The following is an 18,359-nucleotide window of genomic DNA, read 5'->3' as shown; positions in this document are numbered from 1 at the left end:
ATGATGTTTTCATCTCATTGTATACTATGAACAGACATACAGTGGAAAAACTCTTTTCCTAACTTCACCCACTGTCTACAAATAATAAAACTCATGGTTTAGCTGATAGATTATTTATTTTTTAAGTCTTAATATTTTTGACTTCTCCAGCTCTTCCTCTCCTGCTAACAACAAGACGCAGCCGAATAATTAAATAGAATACAGACAAAGAATAGAACTGGAAAAAAAGGCACACAACTGTTTTTAACAGCAGGAAAGACAGCGGATCAAAGAACCAAAAAAAAAAAAAAAAAAACACTAAGAGAGGAGGGGTCGAGTATGTCCACAGGTAGGTTATTCTCTCTGTAAACATATGTATCCATTTGTCCCGTGGGTGCGTCCCCTTGGCGTCCCGTCAGCACTGGCTGGGTCACACCTCCATTAGGGGCTTTGTCACAGTGATTAATAGCTCTTTCTATCATCTTTAATTCACTCCCTGATGATGGCGACCGTGCTCGCTGCTTGGGGTAATCATGTGATGTATGAGTTCGCCCAACACATTGTGGCAGAGGTGAAAATCATTCCACCCATGCAGATAGCAGGGCCGGGAACGAATGTTTTCCCTCTTAATAAAAATTAATGAATTTGGCATCAAGCTCAACCATTTGAATACATGATGTATAAGTATGTGTGTGCATATCTGTGTTTATTCAATATGCCAATATGTGCTTTCCTGTGCTAATGGCTGATTCTGATGAGGAGATAATTTTGTTTCCCTCACTGTTTCGCTCTTTGTCTTTTGGATACATAAACATCAAAGTTTCTCAGCAGTGCACCCCCCCCCTCCCCTTTTTCCCCCCTCCTGTGCTTGCTGGTACTATCTTGATGTGCAATCTGTGTTATTAATGCAGTTGAAGTCATGAGCATGCTCTGAGATGGAGTTCCCCTTCTCAATCCAAAATTCTTTTAGAGCTCCCACTTTGATGAAGGGCGTCAGCTTGCAATGGTGAAGTAATGTCCATTACTGAACAAACAAACACGACCGTTTGCTGCATGTAGGCAGAGCATTAAAAATGCATGCACTCACACACACACACACACACACACTGATCTGATCATCCAACTGCAGTGTCACTGCTGTCCACACACCTAAGCAAAGCCCTAAGACTAAATTATCAGTCATCTACACATGAGACCACAATTTTCAAAACTCTGCACATAGCATATTTGTTTTCAGCAATCGTTTACTTTACAGAAACATATATGTTTATGAGCCGAAATGCTCTTGTGGAGTCCAGTGGACCAGAGGAATTCCTGGCCTGAATCAAATATAAACTTGGAGACCAGCGTGAGAGGGAAAATGTCAGAGGAGAAACAGCAATGGTGGGATACAGTTACCTTTAAAAGCTCTTGTCCCTCTACCATGTGGCAAACTTCACATCCAGGCCTCTAACCACGTTACACAGTCTCTGTGCTGAAAATCATTACCGTTACTCCCAGAGCCACATTGGGTTTCATGCCCGGCCCAGTCCAGTCGAGTCTTTGAAAGACGTCTCCTTTAAATTCCCTGGGCCCACACAGTGTGTATGTCAAACACAATAGTTGTACACCGTGTAGACACTGTGATCAGGTATTGCTGCAGGGAATGACTATCAGAACTGCTTTAGTTGTAAGTACGCCTTGACAAAACATGCACGCACAGGTGCACATGCTGGATTACACAGAAAATAATAATATAATAGAGAGCTGATTCAGCAAACTATGTTCATGCATAGATTTTTTTTTTCTTTGCCACAGCAAACACACAGTTTGACAGGAATTATGATTCTTTACTGACAGAGGAAAACATCTTATGTACTACTTATGCAGTATTTTACAGTTTTGCATTCCTCTTCACCACACCTTGTGTTCTGACCTTGAGAAAAATGGAGTCTGCATATATTTACAAATGTGTAGCTCGCTGGTCTTGGCTTATCTTGTGTGTCGAGTAATGTAGCAGCGCTAAGTTGCAAGCATACAAATATTGAAGTGCATTGGTTTTGTTCAAGTCTTAAGTTAATTTCTCAGGTTAGTTCATGACCGCCTGTGGCCAATCACAATGCCCCATTTATTCAATCAGACACATGTTTAATTCAAGGCCAGTGAACAAGAAGTGCGTGTGTGTATCTGGGTGGATCAAAGGTTCCGTGGCTGACAGCGCTGAGGTACAGTGTCACACAGGAAGCCCTTCAGGAATGTTCCTCATCCCAGGGATGGGTTGTTGAGCCTCATTAGCAGAGCTCCTTCTCCCTGTGACCTGTCAGTGTGTGTTAGGCACAGCCCACCACAGAACAGCAGTTTCCTGTGGATCATTTCCGGCTTTTAGTGTCTTTCTGTCCCACCCTGCAACACCTGGCTAGCAGCCCGTTGCGTTCGCTGGCTCAATCACTGCCTTGCTGTGTCTTTGCTTGCTTGGTGACATCTCATATATGATGTTGTATTTAAAACTTCCTACCTGTACATATGACTTTGTATTTTAAATGCGACTGTTTTTCAAATTAATGTGCTTCTTTCAATCTACCTCTATTTCAAAGACTTCACAGCATTGCGAGTTTATACCATCACAGATTGTTTCAACACTGGGAATAATTCAATCTTTATTTCACTATTAGGCTCAACAGCCACGTGTGCCACTCTAAAGAAGCCCAGTGTGGGTTGAGGGGTCATGCTTCAATGTCCTGTTTCACTCCACTCACAATAAACCCTAGTGTGTGTCTCTCTGTTCCCTCTGTTTTCACTGCACATTGAAGAAAGAGTTCAGGAAAAAGAATTATAAAACAGCCAGAATAGCACAATGCTGGGTCAACTTTGCTTTCCCACCTTGGCATCACGTCAACCACATGGCAGACTTACCTTTGTGTTTTTGACGTAGGGCCCAAAAACCTGTTTTTGACCTAATAGGTTTTATTTTAAAAATTAAATTCGCCTTGCTTAATTCCTAAGGCAGGAACATGCCAGGCGAGTACAAATTATAAACAAGAAGTGGGCTCACTTCATGATCTCCTGTTTTTTACTACTAATTTCCACTGCAACAGAATGAAGGTCTCCTTGCATGATACACTTGCTGTTTTCAGACCCGAAGGCCCTTCTGTCTCCTACTGTTTATTTGAACTAATCAAGTTTTCATATGTTGTCCTCCATCTCTGAAGTAAGTTAAAGAGATGGGAACAATAACCTGTTGCCACTTTATGTCATTGGACATGACCCTCACATCAAGACCTCTTGTCTCTTGCAGGTGACGGAGATGATGAGATACCTCTTTATCCATCCGACATCTTAGACGACGTATGCGGCTCTGATGGGGATCCTACATCTTCTTCGGCCCTGCCAGAAGACCCGGCTTCACCTTCACTCTCTGACGATGAGTCCTCTCCACAGGACCATCTGTCATTCCAACACCAAAGCATCTTTTTCCCCCAAGAAGATCTGAGCATTCCCTTTGACTTTGAATTGCGAGAGTCAACCGTTCCATCTGGAGGGCTGGGCATCTGGAGCCGCAGGAAGGTGAACGTCGGGGAGCGATTTGGACCATATGAAGGAGAGCACAGGCCTTGTCTCCAAGATCCTACTCAAGGCTGGGAGGTAAGAACATATACAAACTTCTGTATTTCATTATGTTATCTAGTGACAGGGAATAAAGCTGGGAAGAGAGATGTTTATAGGTGGCATCAACGATCCTTTAGGCAACCAGGGTGTCCAGATTAAAACAAGAAGCGTTTGTGTGCATTTATGTGACATAACTGCATTTCACTGTTTTTTCTACAGCAGTAGTATCACACTTTTTGACGAGACGGAATTTCCTTCCCCTGTACACTGTGTAGCATTCACATCAGTCCGCTTTTTATTTCCTCCCATGTCGTCATGTTCACATTTAGCACAGTGACCACAAAGTTGTTGCTGCCGTTTGTTGCCCAATGATGTAATGTTAGGTCAGCGCGACTGAAAGAAAGTGAGTTGAGCTCGTGCTCTTAACTCAATTAAAATGAAAAGCCATAAATCCCTTCTTCATCACGGTTAGGGACCCAGTGCGACCATTGGCAAATCACATATTGGTCAGCAGACACAAAAAAATCGAATGCAGGGTCACGGCACAAGGTCAAAGGTTAGATGTGGTCTCTGTCAGTGTCAGGCTAGTTCAGTTTTATGGAGCAAGACGGAGAGGCGCGGGGGAGTATTGGCTTCATTCAGACTCCCAAAATAGATCCTCTCTCATTTGAACGTGAGGATTTAGTCTTTGAAACTCAGGGATTTGTAGCGCAGAGCCAGGCTCATTAAGAAAAGCCGACCATGCAGCTCACTGAAGTGAGAAGTCAAGGTATATAAAGAAAACGATGATTCAATACGGCATTTTTCCTCTTTGTAGAGTCTAACTACAGAGAACATTTCCGTGCTGCACTTTATAGCTGACTGAGAGCATGTTGGTAAAATATTAACATTCAGCTCATATAAATAGTTTGGGATTTGGACTCATCCTCAGTTGGTTTGCATCATACAGCATTAATCCAGCCCATCAGTTCAAACTCAGTGGTTTTTGGTTTGGAGAAAACCAAAATAAATTTCTGCTCCTTAGCTATTTTATTATTTCTTTTTAAGCTGAATTTCTCCAGGAAGCAACTTCTACCTCTTTATCAACTGCAGAGCGGGATGCAAATATAAATTTGCGTTAAATTGAAGTGATGAAATAGTCTTTATTTAAGCCAATTTTCATGATATAAAATCATAATATAAAGTCCCTGTCTCTCCCAAAGAGATTTACAGCTGGTTGAACAAGCTCTGGGTTATTCTTTTTCCCAGGGAAGGAAATAAAGAAAAAAGGTTTCATGAATTTTAATCCTGTGGTAATTTATGGGGAGCTTGAATAATAATATGTATTTAAGAAGCTGAGGAGCTTGGATGTGAGTGTGCATATGTGTGTGTCTTGGGGCAGGCGGATGGGGGAGTTGAGGGGAAAGATGGGATCCTGGCGAGGCAGCACTGTATCACAATGTTTAATTACCGCCCTGACAGCAAGCCATAACTCTTTCCATTAAGTAAATAAGTTGTAAAGAATTTATGATGAAATGCCACATTATTCAGAATGGATATTCAGTGATGACATCCCTCTGCATTAAATATGGTAAACGCCATTAAACCCTCCTGACCCTCCCCCTCTTCTCCCATGCCCACCCGTTTACTATCCCTCGGCCATCGCTCACCCCACTCCCTCCGCCTCCCTTTTGCCTGCAACCCGTCAATATGCCAATAACCCTGCGGAGGGTCTGTAAAAATAAAATTGATTTGGTAAATGTGAGCTAAGATAGATATGTTTGCTTTCATCATCAATCCCGCACGGCGCAGCAAGGTGATGTCACCGACCGGGGAGCGATAAAGTGGCGCTCCCATCTGGAGCTTTTGATCTAGGGCTCTGAAGCAGCCCAGGCCAGTGGTGACAGACTGGGGAAAGTTTGTCACCAGGGAGGCCACCACTTCTCAGCGCCATCACCATAAATTTGGGAGCTTTATTCATAAAGGGGAAGAATGAGTTATGGCATCCATGATGCTTTATGAATACAGGAATGGTGACTTATGGGAAAGATAGCTTCTGTAAATAAAAGGCAGAGAAGCAGCGGCGAGGGATCTGTCAAGCTCACCTACGCTGTCGCATGCAGAACCAAAGTGCTGACCATGCCAGCAGTTGTGTGCACAGTGTGAATGTATTTGTGTTTTTGTGCATGCTTAGGCAATTATATTAGTTAGTTGTGTTGTTTTTTTATGAGCGAATTGTGTTTGTGCTGAGGATGTTTGATTGTATAGATCTAATGTTACCTGTGTCAGTCTGAAATCCTTAAATCAGACACTAGTTCAGAATGTGAGGAAGAGCTCTGCCATATCACAAAGAAAAGTTAGAGCACTAGAGGAAGAAAGATAGAGAAATTGGGGTCCTGAAACAACTTTAATGATATGTCAGAATTTAATTCTCAAAACACTGAAAACAATAAAAACCTTTAAGGATTAATGTGTTATTCAATCTAATGCCTAAAATAAGCAAAAATATTTAAGGTGGAGTAATATGTATAGGTTGTCAATTAAATTTAAGCAAATATGTGGCAATGACTTCTTATTAAAGCTCAGATTTCTGACATTTGTATCCCACCATTTGAAGCAGACATTCGGAGCCTCGAGAAAGTCCAGAAGGATCAGTAATCCAAAGTTTGTTCCATGAGACAAACCAACAAAACCAACTTTATCTCAGGTGTTTTTTTTTATCAAAGGTACTGTTAGAGTGTCCAGCAATGGACTCAAAGGACAAGTTACACTGCTAAACTGCTTCTCATGCCTGGAAAAAAACAGTAAAGAACTTAGAGAAAGCAAAGAAATACCATTTCTTTCAATTTACAGACATGCATGAACACACACTGTACCTGAAACTGGGCCTGCTAGAATTACCTACTGACCACTGAGAAATAATAGCAAACTCCTTTCTTCAAAAACATGCTCCTAGACTCTGGTAGACTAGACTAGACTCTCTCTATATTTTTTTGCAATTTCTTTTATTTATTTTCTTTTGGGGGTGGGGGGGGGGGGGGGGGGGGGGGGTCATACAGCAGCAGTTTAATGATCCAAAACGCACCTCAGAAATTTCCAAAACTACGAAGGAGACCGTCATTTTTCACGTCACAATCCCGCTCAACGGAAAAGGGGGAGAATATCAAATACTAAAATGTTTTGAAATGTATTTGTCACAGATTTCACTCAAATATTTAAGTTAATATTATGGTGCGATGAAAGATGCATTAAATCTGAAACAAATGTAGGTGTAAATGTTTTACATACCGATGGTGTAAGATTTATTCCTTTTTAACAAAAACAGAAACATAAATGCCGCTTTATGACTTAAGATTCATATTCAACTTAAGATTTTAAAATGTGAACTAAATTTCATGACAACGAGAACAAATTTCAAATAAATCCAAATGGTGTTAAATATCTTCAGCCTTGAATATAATTGGGATCTTGTAAAACAAACAAAAATAACCGTATTGCATTCAGCCTTTCTTAGAATAAGGATGTTATGGCCTGCACTTGCCCACAGTATTTGCATGTGTTTCCCCGTGGCCTTCTTGAAAATACTCTTAACGCCTGGATGCCCACCAGTCCATATTCTGCTGTCTCTTTCTCTGAGTTGTTAGCATTGAAATTCAAACTCCATTTGTGTCTGTCCTCTTCTCAGCAGCAGCAACAATAAGACAGAGAGCTAAAGTCCCGGAGAGAGTTATCCGGCACTCAATGAGCCTTTGGGCTCACCCAAACTTGGAGCCCCACGGGATTATGGTTCCTGGGCTTAGAAAACTGGGTGCCTCCTGCTGGAGGAGCACTGGGCGGAGCAGGTTAGGGATATGAGAAGGGGTGGGATGGCGAGTGGGGCGGGACAGGGGCGCTTAGGGTCTTTGTGCACCTCTTGAGGGAGAAGTGGAGGTGGAGGTGGAGGCGATACTGTTGGTGGCAGTGGTGGTGGTGGGGAGGTGGTGTAGGAGATTAGCAGTGATGGTGAATGGGAGTAGAGGATTAAATGGCTGGGCAGGGCCATTCCAGGCTCTGCCTGTCTTCTCAACCTCCCAGTCATGAGAGGATGGGAGGATGGAAGGAGGAGGAGTGGCAGATGCCCAACCAGGAGGAGGTTCATCGTTTCACTTAGTGTCAGTTCAAAACGGTGTGCTTGTGATTAACTGCAACACAATAATAAATATGTTTTTTAACAAGTCTTTAAAAAATTGTAAATCTTAAAATTCAGGTTCGATTTGTTGATAAAACTTTATCCTAAAGAACCTTAAGCAGTCACATTGATCATATAAGGGAGGTGTCGGGTCATATTTACTTAACAGCAAAAATAAATAAATTTAAAAAAAAAATCAATCTGAAGTGTTTTGCTACTTTAGCATTTTATACATTTACTATAAACTAGGAAATGAAGCATTTGTGTGTCTGCATGCTGCATGTGTGTCAGTGTATGTTTTTATGTATGCATGTGTGAGACAGAGTGTGAGAGTGTAGATGGAGGGCGTTTCAAGAGGGCGTGTTTTTTGTGCACGGATAAGCTGCTGTCCTGAATGAATGCAGATGTCTCTGGCTGGCTGTCCGCCTGTCCTCTGTGCGCTGATGGCCTGTCACCTCTCTCTGTCACGAGGAGAAAGAGCCACTCTCAGTCCTGGCTAAAAGCCTCTTAATCCCCCAGCCCCTGCCACATCCCATCTACTGTCAGCATAGATGGCCCTGCCCACAGCAGCGCTTAGAAAGGCCAGCACTAGGGATGAACCTCTCTGTCACTCACGCGCTCCCTCAATGGGCACACATCTTCACATTTTCACACATTTACACACACGCGCGGGCGTAGTTTTCAGAAATTCAAAGTGAAAAAGTCTTGCATCTACAAAGGCAACGTGAACAGCGGTTGTCAATGCATTGTGCCGTGCGAACACAAGGCAGCGCTGACATCGTTGTGGGAACCTACGAGAAGCGCACCAACAAAAGCGCTAACTGACCGCTGGGACACTGTGTGCAATAACACAGGAACACTATCACTGTGGTAGGCAAGTACAACCACCAAATGTGTCATCTAACAGACAGGATGTTCTGAACAAGACACCTTGTTATAGCTGTGCTGCAGAGGAAATATGCAATTTAATCACATATTAGTGGCAATTACAGGGATATAACTGAGATCTGTGTGTGTGTTACTACTAGTTAGATTTTCCTGATATCTGAGCCCCAGTCACTCACAGGTTTATTTTTCAACTCCTATAATTAAACTATAATAAAACAAAAAACATTGCCATTGGAATGACACTCATGTTGGAAGATTCCACAACTCACCATTTACATATCACACAAATGATTAGTGACAATGCAGAAAGTGTCGCTGCTGTATACAAGGTTCTGAATATGTTACGGTGCTTTTATGCGGGAAAACAAATCTTGCACTTCAAATCAAAACTATAGCTGTCACCTGCAATTTAACTCTGTAAATCATTTTCTCCTTATCTAATCAAACACTTCAGTAACACTAAAAACAGTGCAGATATTGTTTTTTGGCAGTCTTTCCGTAATCATACTGTATTTGCCTTGGCCAGCACTACCAGCAATGACAATGTCAAGATACCTTGACCCATTTAATATCTGAAGGTAAAAGCAGTTTAACTTTTGAAGAATTCTCCAACTTCACCATTCATCTTCTCTGGTGACATTACAGTACATACATGTTCAAGAGAAATGCTGCACAAGAGCAAAGCAGCCTTTTAAACAGTGTGCAAACAATATAAATTGCATTCTTTATGAGCTCAAATGCATTATATATGTCAATGTGATCTCCAGAATCAATCACAGTTTTGTTCTGCTATACCAACCTGTCTGTCTACTATATTTGAATAATAGGAATTCATAGATGTCAGGAAAAAAGCATAAATTTGTAACAATTTACTTACTTGAATTAGAAAACTAACAAAATTGTATTGTTATATTTCAGCTAAGTAAAAACTCTATGTGTTTTAACCTGCTAGGCAACAAAAACACCTCCAGGTTTAATCTGAGATGTTCAAATGTTGCCGTGTGTGTAGACTCCCATGAGTCAAAACAACCCCAGAAATGCATTCACCCATGTGTGTCAGCATCTTGCCTTTGTCTCTCCTGGTGTCTGTGAGGGAGATGGGCTTTTTGTCCTGTGTAACTGGATCTTGATTGTCTTGGACGGCAGTGATGCCCGTTCAAAACCCCCAAAGACAAAGCAAGCTGGGGGTCCATCTCCCTGCCTCTCAGCTGACTGATAATCCATTTCTTTGGGTTAATCTGTTGCTTGTTGGTGCTGGTCGAGGCCAGTGTGTGTCAGTTGATCTGGGTGTTCGAGAGGTGGCGGGTAACTGATGTTCTAATCTCATGTGAGAGGAGCGAGGGGAGACGAGACACATTCATACAGACCGAATATAAGACATAACGTGTGAGGGTATTTACCGAGAGGGGTGCTGGGTCAGCCAAATCCCCCACTTTCTCCAGACGCTACTCTTCTCTTGTTAAAGAACATAAAAACTATACAGATTTCTTATCCCCCCTTCTCCACCTTCTCCTCTTGGTTCCCCCGCCTCCTGCCTTTCCTCCGTCTGAGTTCCCAGCAGGGAGAGGAAGCTAGGTTAACTAACTGAACAAAGTCAGAGTGAATTGCAGAAGGACAAAGGCAGGCGTGAGTGGGGGCTATGCCAGTTGGAAGGTGTAGCCAGCAGCACAATACCAGGTGAAGGAGGCTCTCACCAGGGGTCCATCCAAGCAGGGCAAAGGTCACCAGCCTTATTAGATCTGAAGTGAATGGAAAAACCTGTTTGATTGAAGAAGGAGGTCAGAAAAAGCAGGGATGAGGAAGGAGGAATCCACGTATTTCAAAAGCTCAAGGCGGGGGGCATGTTTCTCTCCCTATTATACCTGACACATCTGCAAGCAAAAATTTGAGGAGCTGATAGTGCATGGTGGGAGTCAGAAAACACACATAAAATGCTCTGTGCTTAACAAAGGAGGCTCAGGAACGCATGCAGAGCAAGCTCAATAACGCAGTGACACATGTCTAGACAGCCACAGATATAATGGAATTTATATGCAGGTGTATTAACTCACGGGGGAGATATAAACGCTGCTGCCTTGTAACACACATTTAGATCATCTATACTCAGCTGTTATAGCACTGTTAATACTTCTGATAGAAGAGGGAATCCTCAAAGTGAGCCTTAAAAGCTGTAACAGCTATTAGATCATTTACAGATTGAAGTAAAAGCAGAAATGAGAAAAGAGAAGTTTACCAGCTTGAGCTAATTCATTAGATCCATGAAGCTGGATGGTAATTAGAGAACGCTTGAGCTAACATCCTCTTTTTAATTTACAATTCTGTTGGTAGTAAATGTGGAGAAAGTTCTGAAGTAAATATAGAATAAAAAATTAAAAGAATGAACAATGACTCCACCCATGTAAGGAGTAATCAAATCAAACGCATCTCATCATCTGCACAGATCCTTATGCAAAACAACAATACTACAAAATGCCATTATTCGCTTACACAGCAGCACTGGGTGTTTGAATAGTCCATCCATTTTCACAGTTCACCAAACCCAGTGAAATAAATGCCACAGGTTTAACACCCAAACACAGACCCACAAAATGTGCCCTCTGCACTCTGCACAGATAGGAGTGAAAATGAGGGGACCCCTAAACAGCATACAGGAAGCCGAGGTGATGAATTCCGTGTGCGGAGCCATGGAGCTAGGCCCATAGATACCTTATCTAGGGGGATTGATAGGGGAAGCACCTTCCCTTAAAACACACCACTGATTGTTTCCAAATGTCTTCCCAATGGGGTGGGTTATAGTGAGGGGGTAGACGGGGACTCGGGGGCAGAGTTTGCAGGTTTTTTATTGGTCCAGTCTGAGGAAATAGAGATGGAATAGCAACTTTGTCCTGGCTTTCCTGCCCTGTGTTGCTGCTAGTGCTTAACTACCAGTCAGATCGCATTACCCAGGCAGTAAATCTAAGTACCGGTTAACGCAAATAATCAAGAGCTAATACTGCTCTACAAAACCACTTTCTCTGTGTCTGTGGTCAGAGCTGTGCAAACAGGCACAACCCAAGGCTTTCTGCCTTCTTAGCCTCTGCAGGACTCTCCCTCATACTCTCACAGCTATTATCACCTACACAGAATCATAATCTCCACATACATATATGCATCCATGTATTCCTTATGAATCGTGCACATTTCTATATGCATTGTGTGGCTGGTGTGGTTTAAGTACCTATTATTTGGTTAAACATGGTAAAATCGTCAGACCAGACCAAATTTAGCACAGTAATGTGCTCCACCTTTTCCCCAATTACTCTATATTCGTACTCCAATCACAATAGAGCACGTCTCAAACCAGAACTGTGAGCAGCCAGTTCTAGAGGGAGCGAAAGTAGAGGCCCAGGGTGGCAGTAATGAGGTCTTAACCCCGACTTTGCTCTATTATGTCATAATGCTTTAATTTGAGCCATATGATAGGCTGCTGTGCACTCTTGTGTTATTGGAAAGTCAATATTTGTGAGCTGGCCTTGTCTGTTCCCCTCAGATGTCGTCCCGGAGTGAATGAAAAAAGAAAAAAAGCCAAAAATCACGCAGGAGCAAATGATTGACAGAAAAAAGGACCACACCAGGTTGTTCCAGCGTGTTGTATACACTGCTTGGTAACACGAGTTATTAAAATGATAGGATCAATTAATATGTCTCATCTACTCTGACAGCATGAATAAATATAGAGAATTATGTCACACGTGCCGCACTGGTCAATAGAAATGTGATTAAAAAAAACACCCTTTTAGTATAACTAGTATTGATAGAAGTATTACTGCTAGTACAAGTGTACAGAATAAATCAATGTTAGTTATTTCCTGCTCATTTCACAATTAATGTAAATGTTTGGTTATACATTTACCTGAAAAAAATGTTCACTTTACCACTGTAGGTACATATGTATTGTTCCTTTATATCTCCAGTCCACCATATTTCACTATATTTTCAGCAAAAAAAACTTTCAACCTTAATAACTTATATATAAACATAAGTTAATTTTTGAGATTTGTGATCGTTTACTGTAAATGTTATGTTGGGAAAAAACCTGGTGAATTTTGCTCTAGCTCATCCAGCTAAAAAGCTTCTTCACCATCCCAAACACAGGAAATCCCACTCGTCCCTTGATATATGTTAAATATATGCAGAGAACGCTGAGCTTTTAAATATAAATATTTTAATTGTAATATTGTCTAGTTTACTCAGTGCTGCACTTCTGCCCACACACCTTCGACCAACCACTCATGTCTGCATCTCTTTCTAATCTAAGCAGTTCTTTGGCCTGCTGATACAGAGTGCCAATTAACAAACAGTGTATGAAATAGTTTGTACACTGTTTGAAGGTCACATTTTAAATTACTCTGGCGCTTGTATTTAATGGGGTTAATTACCTTGGTAATAACAAAGGACCACATCCGGGCCAATAATTGTTTTCAAATTGCTTTCAGGTTGCTTATTAATGATTTAGTCCATTAGTTATTGTCATTATGTAATTACAGTATGGGATGTTTAATTATATTCAGGATAAACATGCATTCCTTTAAAAACAAAAAAAGGGTTGATCACTTCTTTTGAACAGGGTGAAGAATTTACTGCACCTGCTCATTAAGCAATGAATGATCGGATTCATTTGTAACTTTAAATGCCTTTGGGAAAATTGAAGGAAGGAAGGAATTATTGGCCAATGATATATAAGGGCTGCATTTAAAGTAACAGCAAGAATCTTTATTATACCAGTTGTTATGTATATAAGTGTTTTGGGGTTGTTTTGAAGATGTAAAATGAATACAGCTCGTGAGTTTATATATATACATGTTTTGGTTTTTTTTAAGTATGGAGCATGGAGCAGGCAATTAATGTCCCCTCATAGCTGTCACCCTTTGTCAGCAGATGAATGCAGCTTTGTCACCCAAAGATAGCGGTTAGCAGATAGTGCTTTTAGAAAAGGCAGTCCCAGAGTGACTAGGAGGAAAAGTGGGACTTAAAAACACCTATGCATAACAACTGAGGGGCAGTTTGGAAGAAGATAGCATGGGCAAAAACTAGACAGGGTAAACAGAAGAGTGATAAATGAGGCAGAAGAGAACCAAAGACAGATAAAAGGGAGTGAAGGGTACAAGAGAAAGAGAAAATCAGCCAAAATGAATGAAAGAGAGACAAAATGAGCTGAGGAGGTGGAGAGGGAACTCGATGTCCTGTCTCTGGTACGTGCTGAGGGAGACAGATTTCCCGGTGGAGTGTTCCCAAGTGTCCCCCTGCAGTCTGTAATAGGATTTTCCAGGCTACAGCAGGTAGTCTGTGAAGGAACTTTGTTCATGGGAGCTCACAGATAAGGGTTAATGCAGCCCAAAGGTTCCTCCACTTCACACGGCGCTTTGGGAGTCTGTCGCTCCCTCCTCATCTGCCTGCAGTGTCAGCACCAATCCGTCACAAAGGATTTCTTCCCACAAAACTCAGTGGCCATTTCTGACATCTCCAACAAACTAATTGTTGTCTCCTGCTCTGGCAAGTCCTGTGAAGTCCTAACGAGTTAGCGTCTTTTGCACAGATGAAAAAAAGTCTTGCAAAATCTATTTCTCAGCTGAATTACGCTCTGTCATCAGCCCAAAGTGGGAGAGGAGAGAAGGAGAGGATGCAAAAAAACAGATCCTGCTAGAGTGTCTTAGAGCAGAGTTTGGATCATCCACATTCCCTCCTCCAATTGTTCTCTTTCCTTAGGCCATTTTATGGTTGCTTCCCTTCCCTCCGAGTTACTTTATGACATGCATTGTGAAGCTTTAGAGTTCTGGGCACCCTCTCATTGGGCCATGCAGTGCTTCTCCCCAGCCTGAGTGACAGTGGGATCAGGTCCAACTGCCACCCAGGACACTGAGCCATAAATCATCCTGCTGGCACCAGATTCTACTTCCTGAACAGCTACCAGTTCCTGCAGGGGACAAAAAGGCCTTTGTGGACTTTAGGAAGCAAAAAACCTCTCCTCTCTTTAAGGACTCTGATGTTTATGAGCGATGCTGAGAAAGAATTAGGGAAAAGAGTTTCCATTTCTTGTACTTTCTCTCTCATTAAGCACGTTAGTAAGGCAATGACTAAACCACTGTTAACTGAATGTGAACACCTGTTCAGCAAAAGGTCCAAATCAGATCAGCTACTGTTTGTTTACATGCATCGCCATAGAAACTCCCCACTGAAATGACTTCACAGAGATAAAGTAATCAGCTTTCGGTTTCCCCATGAACCCAGCCTTCCAGTTTCATCTCTGTTAATATAAAGAATTGCCCTCCCAGAGCTGCAGTGGGCTTCGTGGCCTCCCTTCACGCCTCCCTCACTGTTTTACATTCCTTATTTCCACCAGTCTCAGTCCTGCATGTGTGTTTGGATGGCTCCACCTCACTGTCAGGCTGTGAGGGACGGCTGTTTTCCTTGCAGGCCAGATCAAGACAGGGGATTGGCCCCAGGGGGCCCAAGGATGTGAAGCTTCTGGCATGTCCCGTAAATCTAGGGTTCCATCTCCACTGCTCGATCTGCACCCAGCAATGAGAACATCAATGAGGCGTGAGGATGAACATTCCTCAGACTGCTCTCGCACACAAACCCCCAGGTTTTGCTTGCAGAATAACACCTCGCTGCCCCTCTCTTCTGACTAGTGAGCTGTCCATCTCAGCAAAAAGTCAGTCTTTCCATCCCTGATGAAAGAAGCCCCAAACCCCAACTCTTCAGCCATGAAAAGTTTCACAAAGAGGCTGCTTGCTTCGTGTGTAACCTTGTATTAAATGATGATTATGAAAAGGTGTGTTATTCTAGAGTCTATGAGAAGTCTATGTTGATATATGTGCTTCCCGTAACCATCTGCCAATCCAACAGCATGAACCTGGCAAGGCTCTCCAAACACAAGGAGTTCAAGCCGTTCACAGTCCTTACACAAGTCCTTACACATTAACAGCTATGTGAGGGATGTTTTTTTTAAAAACTCTTTTATATGTTGTTAAAGTGTCAAAAAGTTTATAATGGGACACCGCTTTCAGAATTCTTCTGAATCACTTTTTATATCTATTTTACTCTTTACCTTATTTTCATTTGTGTCTGATTCTTTTTCTACAGTACAGACAGGCAGTCTGTCTGTTATGTTCAGGGGTGAGAGGAACCAGGACAAAGGGGTAGACTGAAAAGTACGCTGACCAATCAATAAGCATAGATGCACTGACCACATGGGCCCCAACCAGCTCATGCGGTCCTGTTTCTCCTCACCCAGCCAGCCATGTTAGCCACGTTAACCAGATTTTTCACCCAAATGGAAATGCAGCCTGTCACTTCCATGCAGCCTCCAACTGCTGTGTCTGTCCAATCCGTCACTGCGTGCCAGCGGCCGCACAAATAGGCCTGCCACTCTCACTGTCATCTGAGTAACGGATGTCCCGTCGTTACCACGGGGTGGGACCAGGCAGCACTCAGGTCCACTTTCGCTCCTCCTTAATTTTTTTCTCCTTCCTCTTCCTCTCATGGGCTCCCATTGATGAGTGGACTAGGAGTTTAAGTATGAATATGTGTATGTGGGCGCTTTTCCGGGAACAGAGGCATGATTTTTTTTTTCTTTCTCTGTGCCGTGAATGCTCCCCCTCAATCTCCCGCCCTCTGCTCAAATCTTCCATCAAGACTCAAAAGCATTGGTATAATAGGAGCAGGGGTTGGATGAAATAAATTGTGTCCTGGACTGGTAACCTAACAGCCATCATAAATAATGTAGACCTATTTGAAGGGGAAGATGGGGCATTAGAAGCTATTTACACTCCAGGAGCCATGCTATCGATCAGCATGGGACGTCCTATAGATAAGAATGGGATGATGTCATGGTTATTTATGATGATTCTTGATGGTAAGGCTACAAAAGGGATTTTGGGGCGACAGCATCATCAGTTTTTGGGGTGTAGGGGGGGTATGATGCATTCTACCATCAATGGAGCAATCAGCGGGGTGGTTGAGGGAGACGCAATGGTGGATGCCTCTGACAAACGGACACCCTCACACAACCATATTCCCACACATAAAGAGGCACGGAGACACAAACAATCACAACCGCACACAGAAACATGCCACATGCATGCAGACACACGCACACAGCTGTGATAAATGCCACCGGTGTGAATAGGGTCTATAAAGACCGGTGAGAGGAGATAGCTCAGAGGAGATCCAGTACATCTCCGTCTCCCTGCACCGTATACACATCAACATACATATGTAGAGAGTGCAATAAAACACTACATTTCCACTGGTGTGCTGTGAAGTGAGCCAAAGGCTATATTCAATATGAGTCTGGGACAGAATTACCATTCAGGGATCACTTCACAGGTCAGACAAGTACATGAGACTCTGTTGTATTAGATCAAAATTTAGAAACTGTGAGAAGTCGAGGCCATGCGAGCTGTAGTGGAAGAGGAAATAGGAGGGAGACATCTTGAAGAAAAACTTTAAGGTTCAAGCGTAGGTACTGGTCGCGTATTACACATGTCATAACGGTGATGTTTGAATAGCTTCAAGTCAAAAGAGTTCTATGGATGCCAGGATAATTTAATACATCAGCCGGTTTATTACTTTCAACGTAATAAAATATCATTATTCCATTCGACTTCAATAAAAAAAATTTATCCAATGTACCATTTACACAACAACAAATACAAATGTTTAAGCTTAAATGTTAGAATGCAATACAATATTCACTAATTTTACTGACTCTCTCTATTAAAAGCACAGTGTCTTAATAATGAGTGACGTTTCAGTCTGTAATCATTATACCGTCATTCCAGCAACTGCAGCTTATTATAGTAAACATTAAGCACGCTTAGGCTTTAAATAGTTCACACGCAGGGCATATGCAAACATATTTCAGTATGCCATAGCTTTTAAAATGTTTAAATTGAAGGAGAAAAAGAAGGTGGAAAAACTACAGAAAGAGAAACTCCCGGTGGTGAGGGAGGTGTGGGGCAGTGGAAAGAGGAGAACAGGAGGGGAGAAGAAGCTGGCACGACTCCACAGTGTTTTCTGTCGCTGGCCCCTCGGAGCAGAAACATTATTGTGAATATTAGTTCAGAACTTCTGGCACCCATCCAGGCATCGGTCTCTGGCTGCGCAGGGTGGAGGCGGGGTGATTAGCAGCAGGGTTCGAGCCCCATCATACACACACAAGCAACTACTGCCATTAACCGCCGCCGCCGCCACCCCCATCTCGTCATCACACTCAAGACTAGAAAGGCTCCACAACAACAAGATGTGTGGAGTCTAAAGTCCTGCCCAGCCCTGATAACAAGTTCCAGCTTTTTAAAAATAAGCAAACACATGTGGCTGTTTGATGTCCCCCTTATCTCTGCTAACTCTGAATTCTCAGAGAGTTTCTCCAGCGAGATCAAATTCAGTAATTAATCTGCTCGCCTTTTTTTATGAAATATTATTGAGAAAAACTTTTTGCTCAAACTCAAAAGCTCACAGCTGTGTCCGTGCGCCACTGGAGTTTCCGGCAGGCTTCTTTCATGCTGCTAATGAGAAAGCAGCAGAGAAGCCTGCAAAAGTCTGCTGAGCGCCGTTAGAACTTGTTTTTCTTAGAAACATTAAAGTTGTGTGGTTGTTCTTTATAGAGCAGAGAGGGAGGAATATGCTGATTATTGTGTTAGCGTTATTCACAGTTGTCTTTTTGCATCTTGGGCCTGAGTTTCAGGTTGGTCTTCGGTTCAGTTTTATTGTCCTG

General features: G+C 42.4%; 1 protein-coding gene across 5 annotated transcripts in view; it reads left to right on the top strand.

The window, feature by feature from the left end:
* The window catches only part of mecom (MDS1 and EVI1 complex locus), a 126,106-nt gene that overhangs the window by 36,618 nt on the left and 71,129 nt on the right, over positions 1–18,359 (top strand). For all 5 annotated transcript variants that reach the window (XM_063493851.1, XM_063493850.1, XM_063493849.1 and 2 more), the window contains exon 2: positions 3,254–3,600. In XM_063493851.1, coding sequence (XP_063349921.1) covers positions 3,254–3,600 — 347 coding nt within the window. The remainder of the gene's footprint in view (positions 1–3,253; positions 3,601–18,359) is intronic.

This window comes from Pelmatolapia mariae, linkage group LG14, assembly GCF_036321145.2.
Source record: "Pelmatolapia mariae isolate MD_Pm_ZW linkage group LG14, Pm_UMD_F_2, whole genome shotgun sequence".
Taxonomy (NCBI): domain Eukaryota; kingdom Metazoa; phylum Chordata; class Actinopteri; order Cichliformes; family Cichlidae; genus Pelmatolapia; species Pelmatolapia mariae.
This window is presented reverse-complemented; position numbering and strand designations above follow the sequence as displayed.